This window comes from Vitis riparia, chromosome 14 (genome assembly GCF_004353265.1).
Source record: "Vitis riparia cultivar Riparia Gloire de Montpellier isolate 1030 chromosome 14, EGFV_Vit.rip_1.0, whole genome shotgun sequence".
Classification (NCBI taxonomy): Eukaryota; Viridiplantae; Streptophyta; class Magnoliopsida; order Vitales; family Vitaceae; genus Vitis; species Vitis riparia.
The window spans coordinates 29,288,675-29,308,886 of record NC_048444.1 but is presented as its reverse complement, the minus strand read 5'-3'; the positions used below and the strand labels follow the sequence as shown (position 1 = coordinate 29,308,886).

The window sequence follows — 20,212 nt, the reverse complement described above, 5'->3', positions numbered from 1 at the left end:
ATGAGAAATAATAATTTATAAAAGTATTTGAAAGGGCATTTTCTATGTATTAATATTAATATTAATAATAAAATGATGATATTTGAAGTACCCTTTGTGGGCAAGGAAAGGGTGGGTGCCCCCCTTTCAAAAGCTCCAAAATCATAACCCAAATAAATAAATAAAGTGGCTTTGAATGGTCAAAAGCATAGACAGACACCCTTACCAAATTTAAAAACTTTTAAAATAAATAAATAAATAAATATAAAGTTAAAAAAATAAAAAAATAAAAATATATAGGGTTCTTTGACTGTCATCACAAGCGCATTATAGCACCACACACTCCACCACACAAAAAGCAAAAACCAAAAAAACCAAAAAAAAAAAAGAAAAAAAATAAAAAAACAGAAATATTGAAAATGGATCTACTCCTTGCTTTCCTTCTCTGATTCTCCAGACCCACCTCCGATTTTCTCTCCCAATTTACATGGTGGATGTCTTCTTCTCCCGGGTTCGATCGGTAGGGTTCGCTTTTCTGCAATTCGATGATTTTTTGTGCCTTTTTTTTGGGTTTTTGGTTGGTTGTGGTGTTTATGGTTTTGTGTTCGGATCGGGACGGGTGGATTTGGATCTTTGTTGTTTTGTTGGTCCGGATCTGTGGATCGTCATGTTGAGGGGTGTTCTGATGCTTTTTGGTTTTGTTTTTGGTGAATTTTTTATGGGTTCGTTTTGTTTTTCTGCTTTTCTGGAGAGTTTTGGTTGGATTTGTGGGATTTTGTTTTGTGGCTTTTTAATTTCCCCGTTATTTGTTTGTTTCTATGTGGGGTGGTTGATGGATATGCATTTATTGCGCAGGATTTTGTATTGGGTTTATCTTCTTTTTATGATTGATGAATATGCCTTATTGGGCTGATGCAAGATCAATGTTCCCATGATCTATGGAAAATCCTATCTTTGCGGACATGTACAGATTTTGTTTGATGGGTTGTTGAAACTCTGATGTTTTGGGAATTTTATTTTTAAAAAAATTGGTTCTTGAGAGAGGATTCATTTTCCCCCTTGAATATGTGTTGGATAGTTATGATTTCCATAATTGATGAAAATGGAAAACGAATATTGTGTTTACTTGCTTGATCCCTTTGTTTTGATCATAGGGTGGCTAAGTGTGGTTTTCGAGTGGGGCCACGGCATGAAATCCATGACTGAAAGCCGCACGTAGCTTCCATGTTATTATCGAAGGGTGGTTTCCTCTTTTCTGTAAATTTCATTGAAGTTCATGAGCTCTTGAGGGTTTTTGGGGTTTACAGCTTTATTGAATTGGATTGTTATTCTCTGGGCATGATATATTTGGTAAGGTTGTATGCTTCACTTGGTAGCTATAGTATGATTTGTGGATGTGGATTGGTTTATTTAAAATTTATCACATTGAATAGGTGAAGAGATTTTGTGTATCTTGCAGCTTATTTAGCTGAGATTTCTAATTTTATTTGATCTTAGCAGGTGAATGATTGGTTTCACTGAGAGAAAGGAGTAAAAAGCGATCGGGAAATTTTTTTAAGGGATGGCTTCAGTGGGCATAGCACCTACCTCTGGTTTGAGAGAACCTAGTGGCCACAATGCTGGTGTTGATAGGTTGCCAGAAGAGATGAATGACATGAAAATTAGGGATGACAAAGTATGTGAGGGACTGGTCTAATGCTTCTGTTTCTTTGTGTTACTGTTCCTCGCCTTTTGCCTGCACTTAATTGATTATTGATCATTTGCATTGGTTACTGAAGACAGTTCTTGATTTTTCAGGAGATGGAAGCAACAGTTGTTGACGGTAATGGAACAGAGACAGGTCATATAATTGTGACGACTATTGGTGGTAGAAATGGCCAACCAAAGCAGGTATATATGCTTGAGCACATTCCTTAGGTTTTGGATCTCATAGCACGTCAGGAGATGCCATTTTTGCCTTTTTAGGTGATTAACATTTTCTTGGGTTCTACTCATTCCCTGAGTGGCAAATCTTAGTATTTACTTTCATACAAATTTGGAGGAAGCTTCTGATAAAAGATATATTAGGAGAAAGCTACAAAGTGGTGGTGCCCCATTGTTCCATTTTTTCGAAAAAAGCATCATCCACTTTTATGTCAGTTGGTTCGGACTGTTGATTGTTGACATCTGTGCAAAAGAAGTTCATATTCAAGAAAGAAAAAAGTCTGAATCGAATGATCCTGGTTGTTTAATTGTACAACTTTACTGTTGTACTGTCATTCCTGCTGTACTAGCTATCTGACAAATAAGTGTGATTTTTTATCAAACACTAATTTGCATGAATTTTGCTCTTTTGGACCCATTATTTATTGAATGGTTAGTAGATAAGAATGGTTCAACTATTTGGCTTATAAAGGATGAAGGAACATCACATATGATGTGTACGCATACATTAATCTCTAATTTGTTTGGATGTTCTACATTTATTCTCCATGATTGTCCCAATGTTTATCTCTAATGCCAATTTGTATATTTATAATTCCAGACAATAAGTTACATGGCTGAGCGCGTTGTTGGGCATGGATCATTTGGAGTTGTTTTTCAAGTAAGAATCCATATCTTTATGATATGCCTGTTATTTTCTTCCATAAAGAACAATTTTTCATGCTGTCATTTTCTGGTTTTCTGTGCCTTATCAGGCAAAATGCTTAGAGACAGGTGAAACTGTGGCTATAAAGAAGGTTCTTCAAGACAAGAGATATAAGAACCGTGAACTTCAAACTATGCGTCTTCTTGACCACCCTAATGTTGTCTCCTTGAAGCACTGTTTCTTTTCAACAACCGAAAAGGATGAACTTTATCTTAATCTTGTACTTGAGTATGTTCCTGAAACTGTTCATCGGGTTATCAAACACTACAATAAGTTGAACCAAAGGATGCCGCTGATATATGTGAAGCTCTATACATACCAGGTGTGGTGTTAATTATTTAAATTTAGTTTCATTATGGTCTCTTCTATGTTGTGTTTTTGCAAAAGTCTATATGGTTGTAAAGTTTAAATCTCTTTTTATCCCAGCGGCTGCTGAAATTGAATATATTGTTTTTATTTGATAGATTTTCAGGGCATTGTCTTACATTCATCGCAGTATTGGAGTTTGTCATAGGGACATCAAACCTCAAAATCTTTTGGTATGTTTATGACTACATCTATGTGCTTACTTCCAATTTGGTTACTTATTTTAGTCTAGTTTCAACTCTACATTTTCTTAATTCTTATATGAGGATGATATATAAGTAGATGCTTCACTTGAAATTTTACAAGGTACCGATTTTATTATGTTTGGGGAAACTAGGCTCTATCAAGTTTGGTACTTATTTTTCCATGTGTGTGTGTGTGATGGTAGATATTGTTTATATTGACTTGTCTCAAAACGAAACCAAAATAGAGCCATGTTGCTAACAGGACCAAATCACACTCAAGAACAAGCTCCCCAGTGGGAAGGACCCCTGCTACCTTTGGGTACAACTAAATCCAAACAACAAATTCTTTTTCTACCCTTAATAAACTCCTTAAAAACAAAATCTCTACAAAAAGGAATCTTCAAAGATGAAGAATCCGAGAAATTCCAATCTATTTATCATTGGCATTGTTATTTCTCAAAATATTCCTATTAAAAAATACATTTCTCAAAAGATCTGGTCTTCATCTCAGATGTTCACAGTCGCATAGTTTCCATATTGTTAATGATATGAGTTTGTATTCCACATTGCAATGCACAATTTTGTTCAAGTAAAAAAATTTGTTCTTCTCTGTGTAGGTGAATCCACATACCCACCAGCTTAAGCTATGTGACTTTGGAAGTGCAAAAGTCTTGGTGCGTTTTTGTTTCATCTCCTCCTCTTTATTATTGTCTTGCATTTTGGTTGGGATGTTTTTTAATTTTGTTTTATCTGTGTTTGATAGGTAAAAGGGGAACCCAATATATCTTATATCTGCTCTAGATATTACAGGGCTCCTGAGCTTATATTTGGAGCAACTGAGTACACTACAGCTATTGATATCTGGTCTGCAGGTTGCGTTCTGGCTGAGTTAATGCTTGGACAGGTGGGTAGTTTATTGATGCTGGTCATTGCAGAAGTGCATCTAAAATTCTTGGAACTTGCTTTAAAATATGTCTTCCATTTTTGTCAGCCTCTGTTTCCTGGAGAGAGTGGAGTCGATCAGCTTGTTGAGATTATCAAGGTAACTATATTGTATTTCAGTACATCATGCAAAATATAGCTCGATTGCATTAAATTAAATACATCTTTTCTGAGTGGAATTACCGGATCGAGGTGGGAGGCAAAATTGTCTACAATAAGTTTTACAAATGCATAGCTGTTGGGTCAAAATGGATTGCATGATACTAACCTATCAATGCATTCATGACATCATATTTTTTTGATATAGAATCTTGCTAGTTATATGTAATGCAATCTGTGCAAGCTGACTGGGTTGATGATATTTTTCCAGAAGATGTCCCTAGGCCTCATTCGGAATGATTTTTTGCTTGGCTTTGGCTAGAAGCTGAAGTCATTATTTTGAAGGGACAATTTTAGTACATGAAAAATTCATTAAACATAAAGCGACTAAATGGCAGTTGCCTCAGCTAAAAAAAGGGCTTTAACAAGAAGCAACATTATTCCTTTTTCTGGCTTCAGCTATTCTTGAAGCCTGAAGCTCTGACCTAAAATATATTCAAAAGCTCTTATTGGGCTTAATAAGGAGCCTTCCCCTTCTCAGGGGCTAATTCATACAAAGCCTTGCTAGTTGGTGGGTAATGAATGGAGGGGATCATTCCAATTTGGTTGATAATAGATACTCATTCTTCCTCCTGTCTAATTCTTGTAATCATCCAGTCCATTTGCCAAATCTAATATGGTTGTTTTTGCAGGTTTTGGGCACTCCAACAAGGGAGGAAATTAAATGCATGAACCCCAACTATACAGAGTTCAAATTCCCCCAAATTAAAGCTCACCCATGGCACAAGGTACTAGAAATCAAAGTAAATGCATATATAGTTTGTTTCTCTCATCTTATCATAAATTTTTATTTATTCATATCCTTGTTGCCAGATATTCCATAAACGCATGCCTCCAGAAGCTGTTGATTTGGTTTCAAGACTACTGCAGTACTCTCCTAATCTACGGTGCACAGCTGTGAGTACATTAATTTTTTGGTTTCTCATAATCCATTCTTGTGTGTTCTGTCTTTTTGTTGCTGTTTCCTGCATTTAAAATTTCTTCAAGATTAACAATCTATCAGTTAATTAAGAGAATGGAAAACAACAAATCTTAATTGTTGTCCATAATGGCTGAGGAGGGTGGGTGTTTATTTTCAATTTTGCTGCATTTTTTGTGGGTTGGGGAAAAGAGGTTTTGGTTGGGTTTGAGGTGGGTGATTTTAGAAAAAACTCCTGCAATGTCATCATCATGCATATGGTGTATAAAAAGCTTACAATGGGTACTATGTATCATTCCCAAGATTGCTTGTCTTGGCCATTTAGATTGCTTGTTTACCATATGGAAATTGTGGACATATTCCCCATATCAGATGGAACAATGATGTGGTAATCGGTAGGGATCGTGCATCTGGTTAAGTGGGCAACTGTTTCAGAAATAAGCTACGCTTTGTTTGTCATATTTCTTGTTGTTTGGCTCAATACTTGCCACATATTAGGTTGTTTCACTTTTTATCACTCGATTTTGGTCACGGGATCACATTACCATTGGGACCTGATTGAATGCCACCAGTGAAACAAATTTTATGTTAACATCTCCTCTTGTTTTTCTCATCTTAAGATTGTCCGATTTGCCCAGGGTGAAAACATTTTAATCATTGTCATCGATCTTAGGTCTCATTTACTTGATCCATCATTTTTCTACTCCATGCTTCTCTTTTCGTTTAGGTGCATCAATAATTTGTTTACTCTCAATGCAGATGGATGCCTTGACCCATTCCTTCTTCGATGAGCTACGTGACTCAAGCGCCCGCCTGCCAAATGGCCGATTTCTTCCACCACTATTCAACTTTAAGCCTCACGGTATGCAATCATCCTGAAACAATTTTATCAGCACCAGTGTCTTGTTTTCCCATGCAAAGTTGTTATTGATTGTTATTGCTGCTGCTTCTGTCAATCAGAATTGAAGGGAGTGCCAGTTGAGATTTTGGTGAAATTGATCCCAGAACATGCAAGAAAGCAATGCCCCTTCCTTGGGCTATGATTCCATCTGAAATGTGACTGGAAGCTGTGTTTCTTCTCTCTACGTATATGCTATTTGTTCGTTTTCGTGTATGTCTTTCCCTTTGTATTCCCCTATTTTGTAAAAGCAGATTTAGAGACATGCTACTTAATCATATGCCCAAACCTCAATGGGTAGGTATTCGGTTTACCCTGTTTCTGTATCACAATAGATTGTAACATCACATAGAAGACAAACATTAGCATTTTATCCCAATGTTCTATTTGTAGCTGGATGCAATTTAGCTAAAATCGTATCTGGGATTGTCCTAATGATGCTCTCTTTTCTGATTTAGACCCGCATCGGCTGCTTAATCCATTGCCAAGGTCTCAGGAGAGAGCACATGAAGGCAGTGTCCCAAGTGTTGTGATTCCATGTCAAAGACCGTTTAATCTTAATAAAGCATATTTGTTCCCTTGTTCCCTTGTGCATCTTACATGTGTTTCCTTGTTCTATGAAAGCTGGTAAATGGTTTTCAGGGCAAATGACATTGTTCAAATGGGTTTAAGTATGTGTTAAGGATGGATTAGAATGGTTGTCGTTTATTTATTTTCCATTTATTGGATTTGGGTACAAATTGATAGTTTGATACTGCCTCACCATTCTCACATTCATTGTTTGCTTACCATGTTGTCATCAATTTTTCATTGAAGGCCTATTTTCAGTTAAAGATGACATTAAAACTAGTTATTTTTATAAAAAGCCTTTTTAATGGGAATCTCCCATTAGAGCTGGTTTGATACTGCTTTTAGAAAGTGCTTAGCATAAAAAGCGATCTTGAAATAAAAATTGGGTGTTTAATAAAATTTTAAAAACATTTTTAGAAAGTTTAAAAATCATTTGTAGTGTTTTTTTAGAAAAGCATTTAATAAGTGATTCTTTTAGAAACATTTTCACTAAAATTATTTCAAATATATAAGTACTCTTAAATGTCAAAACATACATTTTTACAGTTTTAAAAGATATACTTTTAAAGGGTTAAAACTTAATTGTGCTCTCGAATATTTGAAAGAGTTTTCTTTATAAAAATTAAGCATTTAGAGCATGTTTAATAGTGATTTAGGAAGCGTTTCTAATATTTGTAATACTTGAAATTTTTTATTATTCAAGTCTTAAAATAATTAAAAACATTACCAAATACACTCTTAGAGTGCATTTGACGATGATTCTAGGAAGTGTTTCTATTATTTTTAATACTTGAAAATCTATCATTTCTAATACTTGAAAATTCCTTAAAAACACTTTCTACCATCACTATCAAATACACTTTTAATAAAATTTTAAAATCTTAACAAATGATGTTTGGTGTTAGCATGGATGGATTTTCCTTTTTACAAAAAATAATTTTTTAATTTATATCCAAACATGTTATAAGTTAAAAACATTATAGGACTTAAAAATATTTATTAACATAAAAAATTTTAATGGATTAAATTACTATTAAATTGGTCTTCAAATTATGACTCCTTAGCTCTACAAAATTTGGTCTTAACAAGTCATGAATCACATGTTCAATGTATGTGACCTATCACATATTAAGTCCCAATTTTGTTGAATTAATAAGTCATAATTTTGAAGACCAATTTAGTGTAATTTATCGGTTTTATTTTTTTATTTAATAATAAAGGACTAGTCACGTTTTTTGTTTTTTTTTTTTAAAGTATTTTAGTATTTTTTAATAATGTATTTTTTTTAAAAAAAAAAAATCAAGTATTTTGAAAAAATACAACTGCCTTTTAATACGGAGCTCAGAGATTCGCTGTTTCTACACCGTCATCCTGAACGCAGCGTTTTGCCCTTCTCTAAGCCTCCAGACTCCAGAGGGCACAGTTCCGATTGCTCTCAACATCAAGTTTACATTTGCTCGGGAAAATTATGTATTTTCCGTGAAAACAAACAGGCAGAGTCGGGTTCGGATTAACAAAATATGCCATTGGGAAAATATCACTGTGACTACTGCGACAAGCAATTCCAAGACACGCCTTCTGCTAGAAAGCGCCATCTCCAAGGTCTTCAGCACCAAAGAGCCAAAGCTCTCTGGTACGACTCCTTCAGAGGTTCTTCTCTCTTTCTCTCTCCTTTTTCGTCAAACCCTTATTTTCTGTTTGGTTGCCAACGAAACGACAGAATCTCCAATTCTCACGACGGAACGCGCATGATTGATCGTAGTAACACAAACAAAAAGATTTTCAAAATTTTAATTTCTTTTCATTTTCTTCAGCTTTCTCAGCAACCAAACGGTAAGTGTGCTCCGTATGGTTGCTAAGAAAATGTAGGGGGACCAAAATAATAAGATTAAAATTTCAATCTTTTGTTTTCAATTACTTTTGACGGCACTGGCTAATTAAGCCAATTACAAAAATCTGCCTTTATTGAAGTGATTCTTGAGTTTTTCAGCAACGTTCTTACTGGTTTGCATATGAATGTAGATCCAAATCAGATTCAGGCAGAGGGCTACGGGAAAGGAGTCTGCAATCGCTTCGTTAGAACGGTACTTATCTTCGAACCTCCATTCTATGTTTTCTAAATAAATTTTGCTTCTATTATTAGAATTCGATATGAATCTTGGGCTAGGATTATCTGCTTATTTCTTTTCCTTGTCATGCTCTGAAGGGATTTTGCCAGTATGGTGATTCTTGCAAATATTTTCATCCGAAGCAAAGCTTACAAAATACAAATACTCAATCCGTACCAGGTAAATTGCACATCTTCATTCATGTCTTCCTTTTTCCATTGTACACAAGAAATTCGGTTCTATTCTCTAATGATACCATGCCCTCTCGGAGGAGTGTTGTGTCTGTTGGATATGAACCCTCTTAGATTGACTCATTTGTAACTAGATTTTCCCCAATTTTATCAGGTTATTCATGAATACTTAGTTTTAAATGTAGTCAAATGATAATGATGTTTAATGTCTATTTGGTCCAATCTTCAGTGACAGGCTTCCCAGATAATATTCAGTCACTAAGTAATCCAGGGAACCAATTAGTTGGAGGCGGTCCATTGCCAGGCAAGTTTAAATTATTTGTTTCTTAAGACTTCAGGAATTTCTAGTTTTATCATTGCTGAAACCACCTACTAAGGCTTATTCCTTTTCTCTCATTCCCAAGGCACAACTATTTAACATCATTACTTAGTTAAATGCTGCATGCTTGCATAAGTTTGGTACACATTGTTCATGATATATTGTATGAGAACTGTGGATATTTGTCCCTTTTTTAGTTTTTTTATTTATTTTTAATACCTACTGTCTACTTGTCCTCATCACGATACACAGGTAATGTGGTCAAAGATAGCATGGGAAATTCCTGGGGCAATCTACCTCCATCATTAAAGCCTCCTCCAGAGGGTGGATATCCACCTCTTCCATTTTTGGATTGGGGATGAGAGGCCTATTTTATCCAGGTTGCTTCAATTGTGCTAGTAATATAAATTCCTTCATATTTCTTAGCATGCTCCTTTAATATGTTGGGCATGTTTCCATTGAACATAAGGATATGATTACTATAGGCTCACGGAGCTCATGTATTTTCAATGGCTGGACATGTAGTTTATTTTATACTTTCATGTTGTTTTCTGCTGCACAAGCTCTACCATACGTATTTTGTTGCTATCTCAGTTACATATCATTTGTTGTTTGTTTTCATGTAATGTAAATTCTTTCATATTTCTTAGTGTGCTTCTTTAATATGGTTGGCATATTTCCATTGAACATGAGGATATGGTTGTTATAGTCTAATGGAGCTCATGTATATTTCATTAGCTGGACATTTAGTTTATTTTATCCTTTAATGTTGTATGTGCTGTACAAGCTCTGTATATGTTTCTTCTTGCTATCTTTGGTATATATCATTCACTGTTTTCTCGTGTGTGTGTGTGTGTGTGTAAGTCCAGTTGTTGGATTTTGATGTTGTTTACCTAAGGATAGCACCTTTCTTTTTATGTTCTTATCAGAAATTGGAAATTGAGTATAACAGAATATGAATGGAGACCTGAATATCTGAATGATGTCAAAAGCTGCCTTAGTTTTAGAGGAGGAATGTCTTCATCAACTTAAATAGAATTTCATTGCTATTTATATGAATGATGTCAATAGATGTTTCACTACCTTGTTCACTTGTGCCCTTTCTTTCCCTTGTTTCATCAGCATCTTCCATCTATGCTATGTGAGATCCATCCCACCTGATTCATGATGTCCCTTTACATGTGAGGCGGTGAGTTGTGCTTCAACACAATGAAGAAGACAAAGGCAAGGCTGGCAAACAGCATACACATTATAGACAAAATGAGTATGTCTGTACCTATCCTGTTGTGACTCAAACTCCTTGCATTTGCCAATCTATCCCACACATAAGAACCATCTGGGAGCCGTGGGCAACTGCAAGCTGATGTGCACTTTTCTGTATCGCAATAAAAACTGATTGTGGTTATCACATTTATTGCAAATTGGAATGGGTTGCTCCAATACATCCACCTGTAGAACCTTATGTCAGATAGCACAACAACTACACCTGAAGTTGACACCCACATTGATGTCACAATTGACACGGAAAATGCTGCTAGTGTTGGCACTGGTGCTAGGAAGGTAATCATCATCCCAAAGTATGTTACACCCAATGTGAACACAAAGAGCACTAGCCAATATAGTAGAAAGTCTGAAGCGGATCCTGTTCCAATTCCTGCCATGCTGTTCCCGATTCCTACCACAACAAGTGTTGCAATTAAAAAGTACGGAATCTCACCAACTGCCCATGATATAGGATAAAAGATTGGATGATACATTCTGGCCCTTCTCTCTCGGAAATACACCAACCTGTCTGTGCCAATCTGCGGAATGACATTATTTGCTGAGATCACACCAATGAGTATAACTTGCATGTATATGTAAAGTGCACGTGAAGCCAGACTGTAAACATCATTGTATCCAATCTGAAAGTAAAGGGAACCCATCAGGATAGCAATCACCATGCACCCTGTAAGTCTTCCAAATGTGTATTGCACATTCCTCCACAAGAACCTCTGTGTTCGTAATAGTACCAAACTGGCTTGCTGTGAGTAAGGTGTTGGATAAGTAGAAGATAGACCCTTGAGTGTTCTTGTCTTGGTCAACTTCTTCATACTGCTAATTTCCTTCTTGGTGATATCATGTGAGGAGCTAGCTTTGTATATCTCTGCAAAATTTTGTGGAGGATTGGCCCTATTTTTTATCCCTAAGCCAAGAGTCCTCATGACAAAACTAATTGGACTTTCGCTTATGGTATAATATGGGGAATTTGGAATGGATATGAAGTAATCTAGCAATTCATTGCAGTTAGATCCTATGGAACCAAAATATGCTTGATGCCCTTCTCGTGTCAGAATGAGAGCCTGGTCAAAGAAGGATAATGCACGTACATTAGGGTGTGTAAGAGATGCAATAATGACACAACCCGAATCTGACACTTGAGAGAGGATATTGAGAATGCTCAAAGTTCCTGCAGTATCAAGGCCTGATATTGGTTCTTCAAGAAAGAGAATACTCGGGTTAGCAGCCAGCTCAACTGCAATGGTCATTTTCTTGGCTATTTCAAATGTCCTGCCAGTGGCATCACAAAGGGAGCTTACAAGTTGGTTTGAGTAGGGCATCAAGCCAAGTTGGTTGAGGACCAGCTCAACGTGGATGCAGCGGTTTGTTTGGCTAATTGCTTGTCCTAGACGCAGTGCAGCACTGAATTGAAGGGTTTCACGAACAGAGAGGTAAGGTTGGTGAGCGTCCAGCTTCTCAACATAACCTATTAGTCTAGAGAAGGTACCCGCACTGATGCCATTTGCAATGAGGTTGCCGGTGAGGCAGCCATTTAAAGGTTTCCTTCCAGCCAGGCACTTGAGGAGTGTGGCCTTACTTGTTCTGGAACCACCTAATAAAGCTAGCATGTTTCCAGGAAAAGCATAGCCTGTGATGTTGTCAAACACTGATGTGCTTTCTTTTGTTCCCTTGTCATACCTGATGCATAGAAAATATAGTGTGAAAACTTGTTTTGGTGTTAAAAGTTAATCAACAATGAGGCCTTTTCTAGTCGACATTTTTATGATAAATTTTTGTAAGGTGGTTTAGCAGGAAGTGGCTTTTGTTTCTGTAATTACATGTACTTTTGAACAACCTAAGGATAAAATAAGAAACATTTGGGAAATTAAGAGAAGGATATAGGGGTGAAATTAGAGTGTTTTTATTTTAAAATCTCGATTAATTCAAAGATGGAGAGACTCACCCTGTGAATGATAGATTCTCAAACAGAAGCGTCACTGGCTCCACCGGAATGCCAAGCCCTTTCCTCTCCAGATCAACATGGAATTCTTCAATCCATTTCTCATCTCCGCTACTGTTGTTCATTTTTCCATGACCTGACCATGAATTTTTTGGCCTAGAATATCTGGAAGTGGCATAATCTGATGATTGTCCGCTGTAAGTATTGAATGACTGGAATTCAGTGTCTGTGTCTTCCACAAAATTGCCAATTACTGGGGTCCTTTTAAGATGGGGCAGTGACTGGCTCATTTCTGTGAATTCTATCTTCTTTAGCCCCAATAATGCTAACAAGTTGGCAATTACTGTCCATCCCAGGAGAATGGCATAAGGAAGCCATGGTCTTTTGGAATTTTCTGCGAGCTCATAGAAATTCAGGTAGGCTTTTCCAACTGTCATTGTTGGAAACTGGTCACAGAAAGGAAGTTGGCCAAGGTAGTTGGAGCAAGGGTCAGTGTAGCCATTGTTGAACTGGAGCCTGCAGAACAAAATGTTAGCCGAGTGTATTGGGTTCACATAAATGAGCCATTTCCAGTACGCTGGAACATTGGATGGGAAGATCACAAAGCCACTGAAGAGTAGGGAGATTGAAATAAGTAGACCTGCAAGAAATAAGTGAAATGATGGTGTTAGTTATCTAGCCAGTGAGATTAACGAGAACCAACATACATAGAAGTTGGAGAGTTTTGTAGTATCAACTGCTCTCCATCTCTGTTAGATCAGTGAAGCGATTATTCAGAAAATGAGATTTGAGGAGTGTGAAAATGGAAATATTATATGCATTTCTGGAGAACTAAGGACACGTCAATATAGTAGATGCTGATCTGTTTATGGCTGGTGTAAGAATGTATGCAATGTACATAAAGGTGCAGGATGCCAGGATCTTCCATTCAAAAGGTCCAACCTTGGGGATTTAGTTAGTTTATGGCTAACGTAAGAATGTACGCAATGTACATAAAGGTGCAGGATGCCAGGATTTTCCATTCAAAAGGTCCAACCTTGGGGATTTAGTTATCATGTTTGATGCTATCAGATGAATAAAGAAGATATGATTTTCTGAACTGCAATCTAAGTTGATCAGGTTTGCATGCACTTCATTTTTTGTCATTCAAAATAAGGCATTAAGAATTGTGAAGAGAGATTATCTGCAAGCAAGAAAACAAATTTTGTAAAGAGAAGCAAAAGTACCAGACAAAGCATTCCCAATTTCTGGGATTGAAGAGATGGCACTGAGAAAAAAGAAGACCGATGACCCAAAGTTCGCTACCAAGAAGAGTAGGACCAGATACTCAAAGAAAGGTGCCCCATTTCCTTCCAGTGGTAACCCTGCTAAAAAATAAACACAAAGGGCATACGCCAGTGTCTGCAAGAAATAAGACACATTTTAGTTCCGTGAAATCTGTGATTCCATAAGAGGAAAATAACTGGGAAAAGTACTTCTACAAGGGTCTGCGGAAGATTGACAATGAAATGGGCAACTATGTATGAAGAAGCTCTGAAGAATCTCTGTGCCCTGTGCTTGTAAAAGATTGGCCTCTGAAGCATGTAGAGAGGAAGCTGTACCAGATTTATCAGCATTATGCTCATGGTGGAAACAAACCCCAGGGCCCTCACTGAATTCATTTGCTGTTGGGTGTATTCACCGCCAAGTTTGTAAAACAATGTCCCTCCAAAAATGCCAAGTATAATTGCCTGCAAAGTTCAAGAATGGACTCATTATACACCGAGGCATGGCATACTTGAGTCAAGGATGTTTGGAGCTTTCCTTCTCCAAATCTTGATAATCACATCATTGGATGACTCTTATACTTCTATTGAAGAGGGGAAAGATTTGGAGCATGTTGTAGTATTCACCTGGAATAGCCTTAACTTGATTAAAGCATGAAGCCTTTTAGTGATCTTCACTTGTCTGTTGATAAGAGTTTTAGTAGACTTCCACCATGTCTGGACAAAAGGCCTTTGGAACTGCTCCCATTGAGATTGGTACTCTTCCTCCTAGAAACAACAATGTTATTGGTGGTTAAAGCAATTTTATTTTGTTTTTTGTTTTTTGCTCTAAATGTTAGCCCCTAGATTGATTTTGTATTTGAATTCTAATCACAAACCATATCCCTGTGTTTCTTCTCTGTTAGTCTGAATAGGTCTTATATACCTCTTCTTTGTAGCGGTCAACTTGGAGTCGAATCTGACCTTGTGCCTGCTTCAACATAGAGTACACATGTGAGGCACGGCCATGCTGGATTTTCAGGGTTCCGACAGAGAGGTATTGCATTTCTTCATTGTTCATGGATATTGCTGTGACGACATCACCGACCTGAACTCTTCCTGTGGTCTCTATTCCTCCCGAATGCCCTACTTTGGTAGAGAGCTTAGCAACTACCAATTCTGCAATCAAGAAACTCATGGATGTGGATTACTGTAATGGTCATTAATTGTTTAGAATCCCTTATGCAAGGAATCACACATTTCATTTTTAAAACCATACAACAAATGTGCTTAACAGATTGGCCTTGTTATACTTGAAAGTTAGCAATTTTGATGGTGGGTAACTTATTTACCTGTCTCTCGTCTCAGTTGTGCATCAACTGAGCAGTGGTACTTGGATGGTGTTTTAAGAGACAACCCAAGTCCAGGCTCACTTTCCACCCAGTAAGTGTGCTTTACATCATCTCCAGAGACGATTCTCATGATGTCTTTGTAGTGATCTGAAGCCTTGTAGCACTTTACAAGTTCATCTAGGCCTAAAGGAGTTGCTCCTGGCACCATATATTGAGAACCATAGCCAGTTACAATATCTTCTAGAAATTCAGCAGACTCTACATATGATGGCTTCATGTATCTGAATATTCAAAAAATTGTGCTGATTGTCAATGGTATGTTGAATTATGTTATTGAAATAGAAGGATTGAATAAGCATATAAGCAGCAATTAGTTGTCCTGATAGTGCCGATATCATATCACTTCTTACTAACCCAAGGTTGGTGAAGTAAGGAACAGCATCTTGTTGAGGGCCTTGGAACACAACATGCCCATCACCAAGAAGTATGATCCTGTCAAAGAGATCAAACACTTCCTGGGAGAGCTGGGTCAGTGACATAATTGCAGATGATTGCTGAATCCTGCTGATGGTCCTAATAGTGTCGACTAGATCATAAGTAGCTGCTGGATCAGACCCCAAAAGTGGTTGATCATAAAGCATAACAGAATATGTTCCAAGCGCTAACTCAGCAGTTGTGAGCTTCTGCCGATCAATGTCAGAGATTGTTTCTCCCACAAGTTTCTGCTCTATCTCCTTCAAGCTTAGAATTTCCAGTACATACTCTAGAAAAGGGTCTTGTCCCTCTACCAATGCATGTGCAAAGAATTTCCTCATTTGAGGAGTGAAGTTCTCTGGCCGAAGCCCCTGGGTGCAGTCCCTTGCAAACTCAAGTGTCTCTCGAACTGACAAAAAGGGAATGTGTCTGCAAGTTTACGAGAAGATAAATAAGAATGCTAAGCTAGAATTTTTTTAGTTTCATAGATTGGTGATGGTGGTCTGTAGGCACAAAATTGGGAAACACTATCCATTGAGAAAATCCATAATATCTACTCTTTTCCTTTGAATTTTTGTATGTCATCTTCAAGATTGCTTTGGCAAACCATTTTTTCTTCTTTTTCTTAGACAAGATTATGATAATTGAAAGCACATAGAAGTTAGTGTAGCACTAGCTTAATTCGTCTTATTAGCTTAGTTACTGCATATTATGTTCTGATTTAAGTTAAAATTTTGATCTATTTGGGATGATGTAGTGTCTGCATCTTTTGCTCATTCATGAATGCTTATGTTGATTGTCAGGTCACAGAGCACTTACTTGTTAAGCTGGCCGCTTACATATGCAATTAGTCTACTCAGATGTATTTCAGAAGCCACCTTGTCATTGTACATCACCAAGCCTTTGAAGACTGAGTCTTTTATTTGTTCAACTCTTCCTGCAAGAATTTGTAAGAGACTGCTTTTTCCGCTCCCTGTAAGTTTTAAATGGTTGGATGATTAGATTGGACAAATATTGTCTAACAAATTGTTTATCATCATGAATTGGTACGAACCACCTTGAGAATATCAGTTATGTCGAACAATTGATTGTGAAAATCTTAAAAATCTAATGGATGATCCCAGTTCTCTTCTATTCATTTCTCATATTGTTAGGAGTTAGAATGTGATTCTGGAAACTCTTTATATCTTAGACAACAGTGGGTGTTAAGTATGTTTATTGTGGAAGCTGCCCTTTTTATCTAATTATGCATATGCATATTCACATATTCATGTAAAGAGTATTAATGCCCAGGTCTATTCTAAACCCTTTTTTATGCATGTGTATAGCCTTTCCGCAATGAAGTTATTCTTTTTAAAGCTCGTTTCCATCCATTTCTTGAATCTTAAAGTGACAATTTATACAAAGGAGTTTGATCCATTTCATACTTTCCTTCAGTTTTGAGTACTAAGTTCGTATTCCTGTGGAGCAAGTTTCTTGCTTGGTGCTCTTTTACACCTATGCCCAACCTAGGTTCGAGTTGTCCTTGGTAAGGCTTGACTGGGCTATAGTTAGATTTGGGTTAGAAACATACCAACTTGAAAATATTAGGATTGACCCAAGCTGAATATGCTGACAACCTATCGAAATCCGAACCCACATATCGGGTTTGGCCCGAGTTTAATGCGTGCTAACCTTCTAACCTATCCAAGTTGCAGCCCCTACCTGTGGTCACAAGGGGTTTAAGAAACTGCAATCAAGATTGCTCAAAATCCTTTTTGAAGCTTGTGGTAGGATGCCCCATCAGACTAGGGGTGTAAGTACAACTGGGAACCAATGAACCGATCCAAATCAATCAAAACTGATCATATGATTCATATCAGCTTGGTTTTCAATAACCATAAAGGTTGGTTAAGTTTGAGAATTTTGAAAATCAATCTTATCGGTTTGGTTTTCAATTCCTTGTCTCTTAACCATTAAAAATTGAATCTAACAGACATTCTAAATTGTATGTATACTTTGCTTGATGTTTGATGAGTTATTTTATTTTATATTATATTATGCTAAAGTAATTCGATTATGATTGAATTAATTTATAAATGTGTTCATTATATTTTGGACTAAAAAATTTAAATATATCTCGAACATCAAATCCAAGTTGGTTTCAATTAGTTTTAAAAACAAATTAGACTTAGGACCTAAATTAACTTACATCCAACCGATCATTTAGACTGAGCCAACCACCTTAATCAAATTTGGTTTGGTTCAATCTTTTCATTACTAAAGTATTGGTTTGGTTTTGATTCAAGTATAAACCTAAATTTATGTTATTATATTAATGTCTCAATTTCTTCTTATTTTTAGGAAGAAGCTATGTTCAAACCTGGAGGACCAAGTAGAAGTGTCATAGATCCAGGCATGATATATCCATCTACCCCTTTCAGAATCTGCAATTCTATTGAATTTTTCCTTTTCAGAAGTGTCTTAAGGGGCCCAGCAAAAAACCCCACCAGCTTGTTACCAAACGTCTCATACCCATCACTACAAACCTCAAACTTTCTTGTGTAGTTTATGTTGGAAAATCGAACTACCTGCAAGATATTCAAAAGAATAATTAGGGCTGCCCGTGACTTATTTTTAAAAACGGTTTTCTGTTATTTAAAAAAAAAGAATATTTAAAAAAATGGTTAAAACCTTTGTTTATTTTTAAAAATATAGTGAATAGATCCTTAATGATTAGAAATTAATTAACAAATCAACATTATTACACAGGGAATTAAGATTTGGACGAGTGTGTCAACTAATTTAAATAGAAGAAGTGACATTCTTTAAATTCAATTGTAGATAGAGACAAAAGGAACATCTCCGGAAGGCCCAAAATAAAGATTCCCCATTCTAATTTCTAAATTATTTTGTAGAATAGGGCTTTAATTTAATTAAGAATATTTATATTATATTCATTTGAAAAAGAATGTAAATTAGTGATATTCAATATGAATAAAGTTAGATGGTGTTTTTTTTTATTGAATGAAAAAAGTCAAAATATTTGATTTTTTTTATTCAACATTAAGTAACCTATTATGCTAGTTGATATTAAAATATTATTTTTAAGTTAAATAGAAAAAAATTAAATATTTTGATTTTTTTTATTTAGGTTAATCAACAAACATTACCTTACTTTTATATTTAAAAAATAAGGAAAAAAAAAAACTTAAGGTCTGTTTGATTGTTGTTTGTGAAAAACTGTTCCAGAAAATAGTTTTTTATGTTTTCAAAAAAAAAAAATTGCATTTGGGAACTAAATTCTAAAAAACAGTTTTTATTCTAAAAACAAAAAAAAAACATGTTTGGTTGAGTTAATAAAAAAAAATAGAATAAGTAAAAAAAAAAAACATATTTGAAACTTATTTTTTTTAATTAATCAAGTGTTTTCTTCCATTAACTTGATATTATAAATATATAAATAATTTTCATATGCATAATTTTGAAATTTTTACACTAATTATAATTTTTTTAAACAAACAATGAGTTTGTCACTATGTGTAAGTATATTAATTTCAATAATTTAAGGAATAAGAAAAGATTTGCGGGTGGGATGTGGTGGTTGGGTAGGACTCACCTTTGTAAAAACACAAAATACAACTAAGAAAACACAAAAGAAAATAAGAGAAAACACGGAGAATAATTTATTTTTTGAACAGTGAAAAAACAACAAAAACATCTTTTTATTATTATAAAAAAAATGGTTTTTAAGAACACAGAAAACTCAAAAAACAAAAAAACACCCCCCTTATTTCAAACAAGTTTTTCATTTTTTATTTTATTTTATTTTTTGTTTTCAAGAACAAAAAAACAGTTCACAGTGACAAAACAAACCCTTATTTTCCCCAAAGGACTGGTTTTTCCATTGGTGATAATAAATAATAAAAGGAAAGTAGGCATCATCAAGGGTGAGATGGAAATACCTGTTGGGGAATGGGCGGTGTGATTCGAGCCACGTCACGAAGATAACTAACAAAACCGTCCTTCAACAAATAATCCATCCCCATAAGCTCTTCACTCTTCTTCCTAACGTCACCCTCTCCTTCCACCATTATCTCCTCCATCATCCCTCCACCACCGCCATCTCTTCTCAACGCCTCACTCGCTTCCCCCGTCAATCCATGCCTCTTCATGCTCTCATACATCCTCAACGCCACGTGCCTCGCCGTCTCCGGCGATGCATTCTCTATCTTACACCTAACCTCCGGCGACGCCTCAGCCCCACCGGAGAGGTTTTGCAGAGTCACCACGCTATCGGCGCCGGTTTTAATGGAGTAGTCACTGTTGAAGGAAGTGATGAACTCCATCAACTTAGAAGAATTGCTTGGACGGTATTTTCACAAAGCGTTAGTATGTAGCTTTTGCATGGCCAAAAAGAGAGAGGGAGCTAGCTTTTTAGCATATGGTTTATGGTTTATATATATTTAAGTTGATGAAACTTTTAATTATTTTGATTAGCTATTTAATTCGAGATTAGTGAGGCTTAGACTTAATTAATCATATCGTGGAAGCCGGCTCCCAATACGACACGTGGAGGGTGGAGGTTGAATGATGACAAGGAGAAGGAGATGGAACAATTATGGTGTTAGTTCAATTGACTATGTTTTTTTTATGGATTTGCACAAATTTCAAAGGA

At 36.1% G+C, this 20,212-nt stretch overlaps 2 protein-coding genes across 5 annotated transcripts; both read left to right on the top strand.

The window, feature by feature from the left end:
• Nucleotides 1-338: 338 nt before the first annotated feature.
• On the top strand, nt 339-6,671 carry LOC117929477 (shaggy-related protein kinase alpha). Of its 2 annotated transcripts, XM_034849771.1 has the most exons (14): nt 339-499; nt 1,134-1,329; nt 1,480-1,654; nt 1,777-1,869; nt 2,504-2,563; nt 2,658-2,930; nt 3,073-3,147; nt 3,777-3,833; nt 3,923-4,063; nt 4,151-4,201; nt 4,893-4,988; nt 5,074-5,157; nt 5,939-6,041; nt 6,140-6,671. In XM_034849771.1, the coding sequence occupies exons 3-14, from the start codon at nt 1,541-1,543 to the stop codon at nt 6,220-6,222; spliced, it is 1,230 nt and encodes a 409-aa protein (XP_034705662.1). In that variant the 5' UTR covers nt 339-499; nt 1,134-1,329; nt 1,480-1,540; the 3' UTR covers nt 6,223-6,671. The 2 variants fall into 2 exon arrangements, with proteins under 2 accessions (XP_034705662.1, XP_034705661.1); XM_034849770.1 differs by lacking the exon at nt 1,134-1,329.
• A 1,397-nt stretch (nt 6,672-8,068) lies between these two features.
• LOC117929478 (zinc finger CCCH domain-containing protein 3) lies at nt 8,069-16,693 on the top strand. Of its 3 annotated transcripts, XR_004653769.1 has the most exons (7): nt 8,069-8,297; nt 8,670-8,731; nt 8,854-8,935; nt 9,176-9,250; nt 9,518-9,645; nt 14,689-14,786; nt 16,359-16,693. XR_004653769.1 is itself a non-coding variant. In XM_034849772.1 (6 exons), exons 1-5 carry the CDS (start codon nt 8,168-8,170, stop codon nt 9,625-9,627), a joined length of 459 nt encoding a protein of 152 aa, XP_034705663.1. In that variant the 5' UTR covers nt 8,069-8,167; the 3' UTR covers nt 9,628-9,645; nt 16,359-16,693. The 3 variants fall into 3 exon arrangements, 2 of the variants coding, with proteins under 2 accessions (XP_034705663.1, XP_034705665.1); XM_034849772.1 differs by lacking the exon at nt 14,689-14,786; XM_034849774.1 differs by lacking the exons at nt 9,518-9,645; nt 14,689-14,786.
• Nucleotides 16,694-20,212: the final 3,519 nt, after the last annotated feature.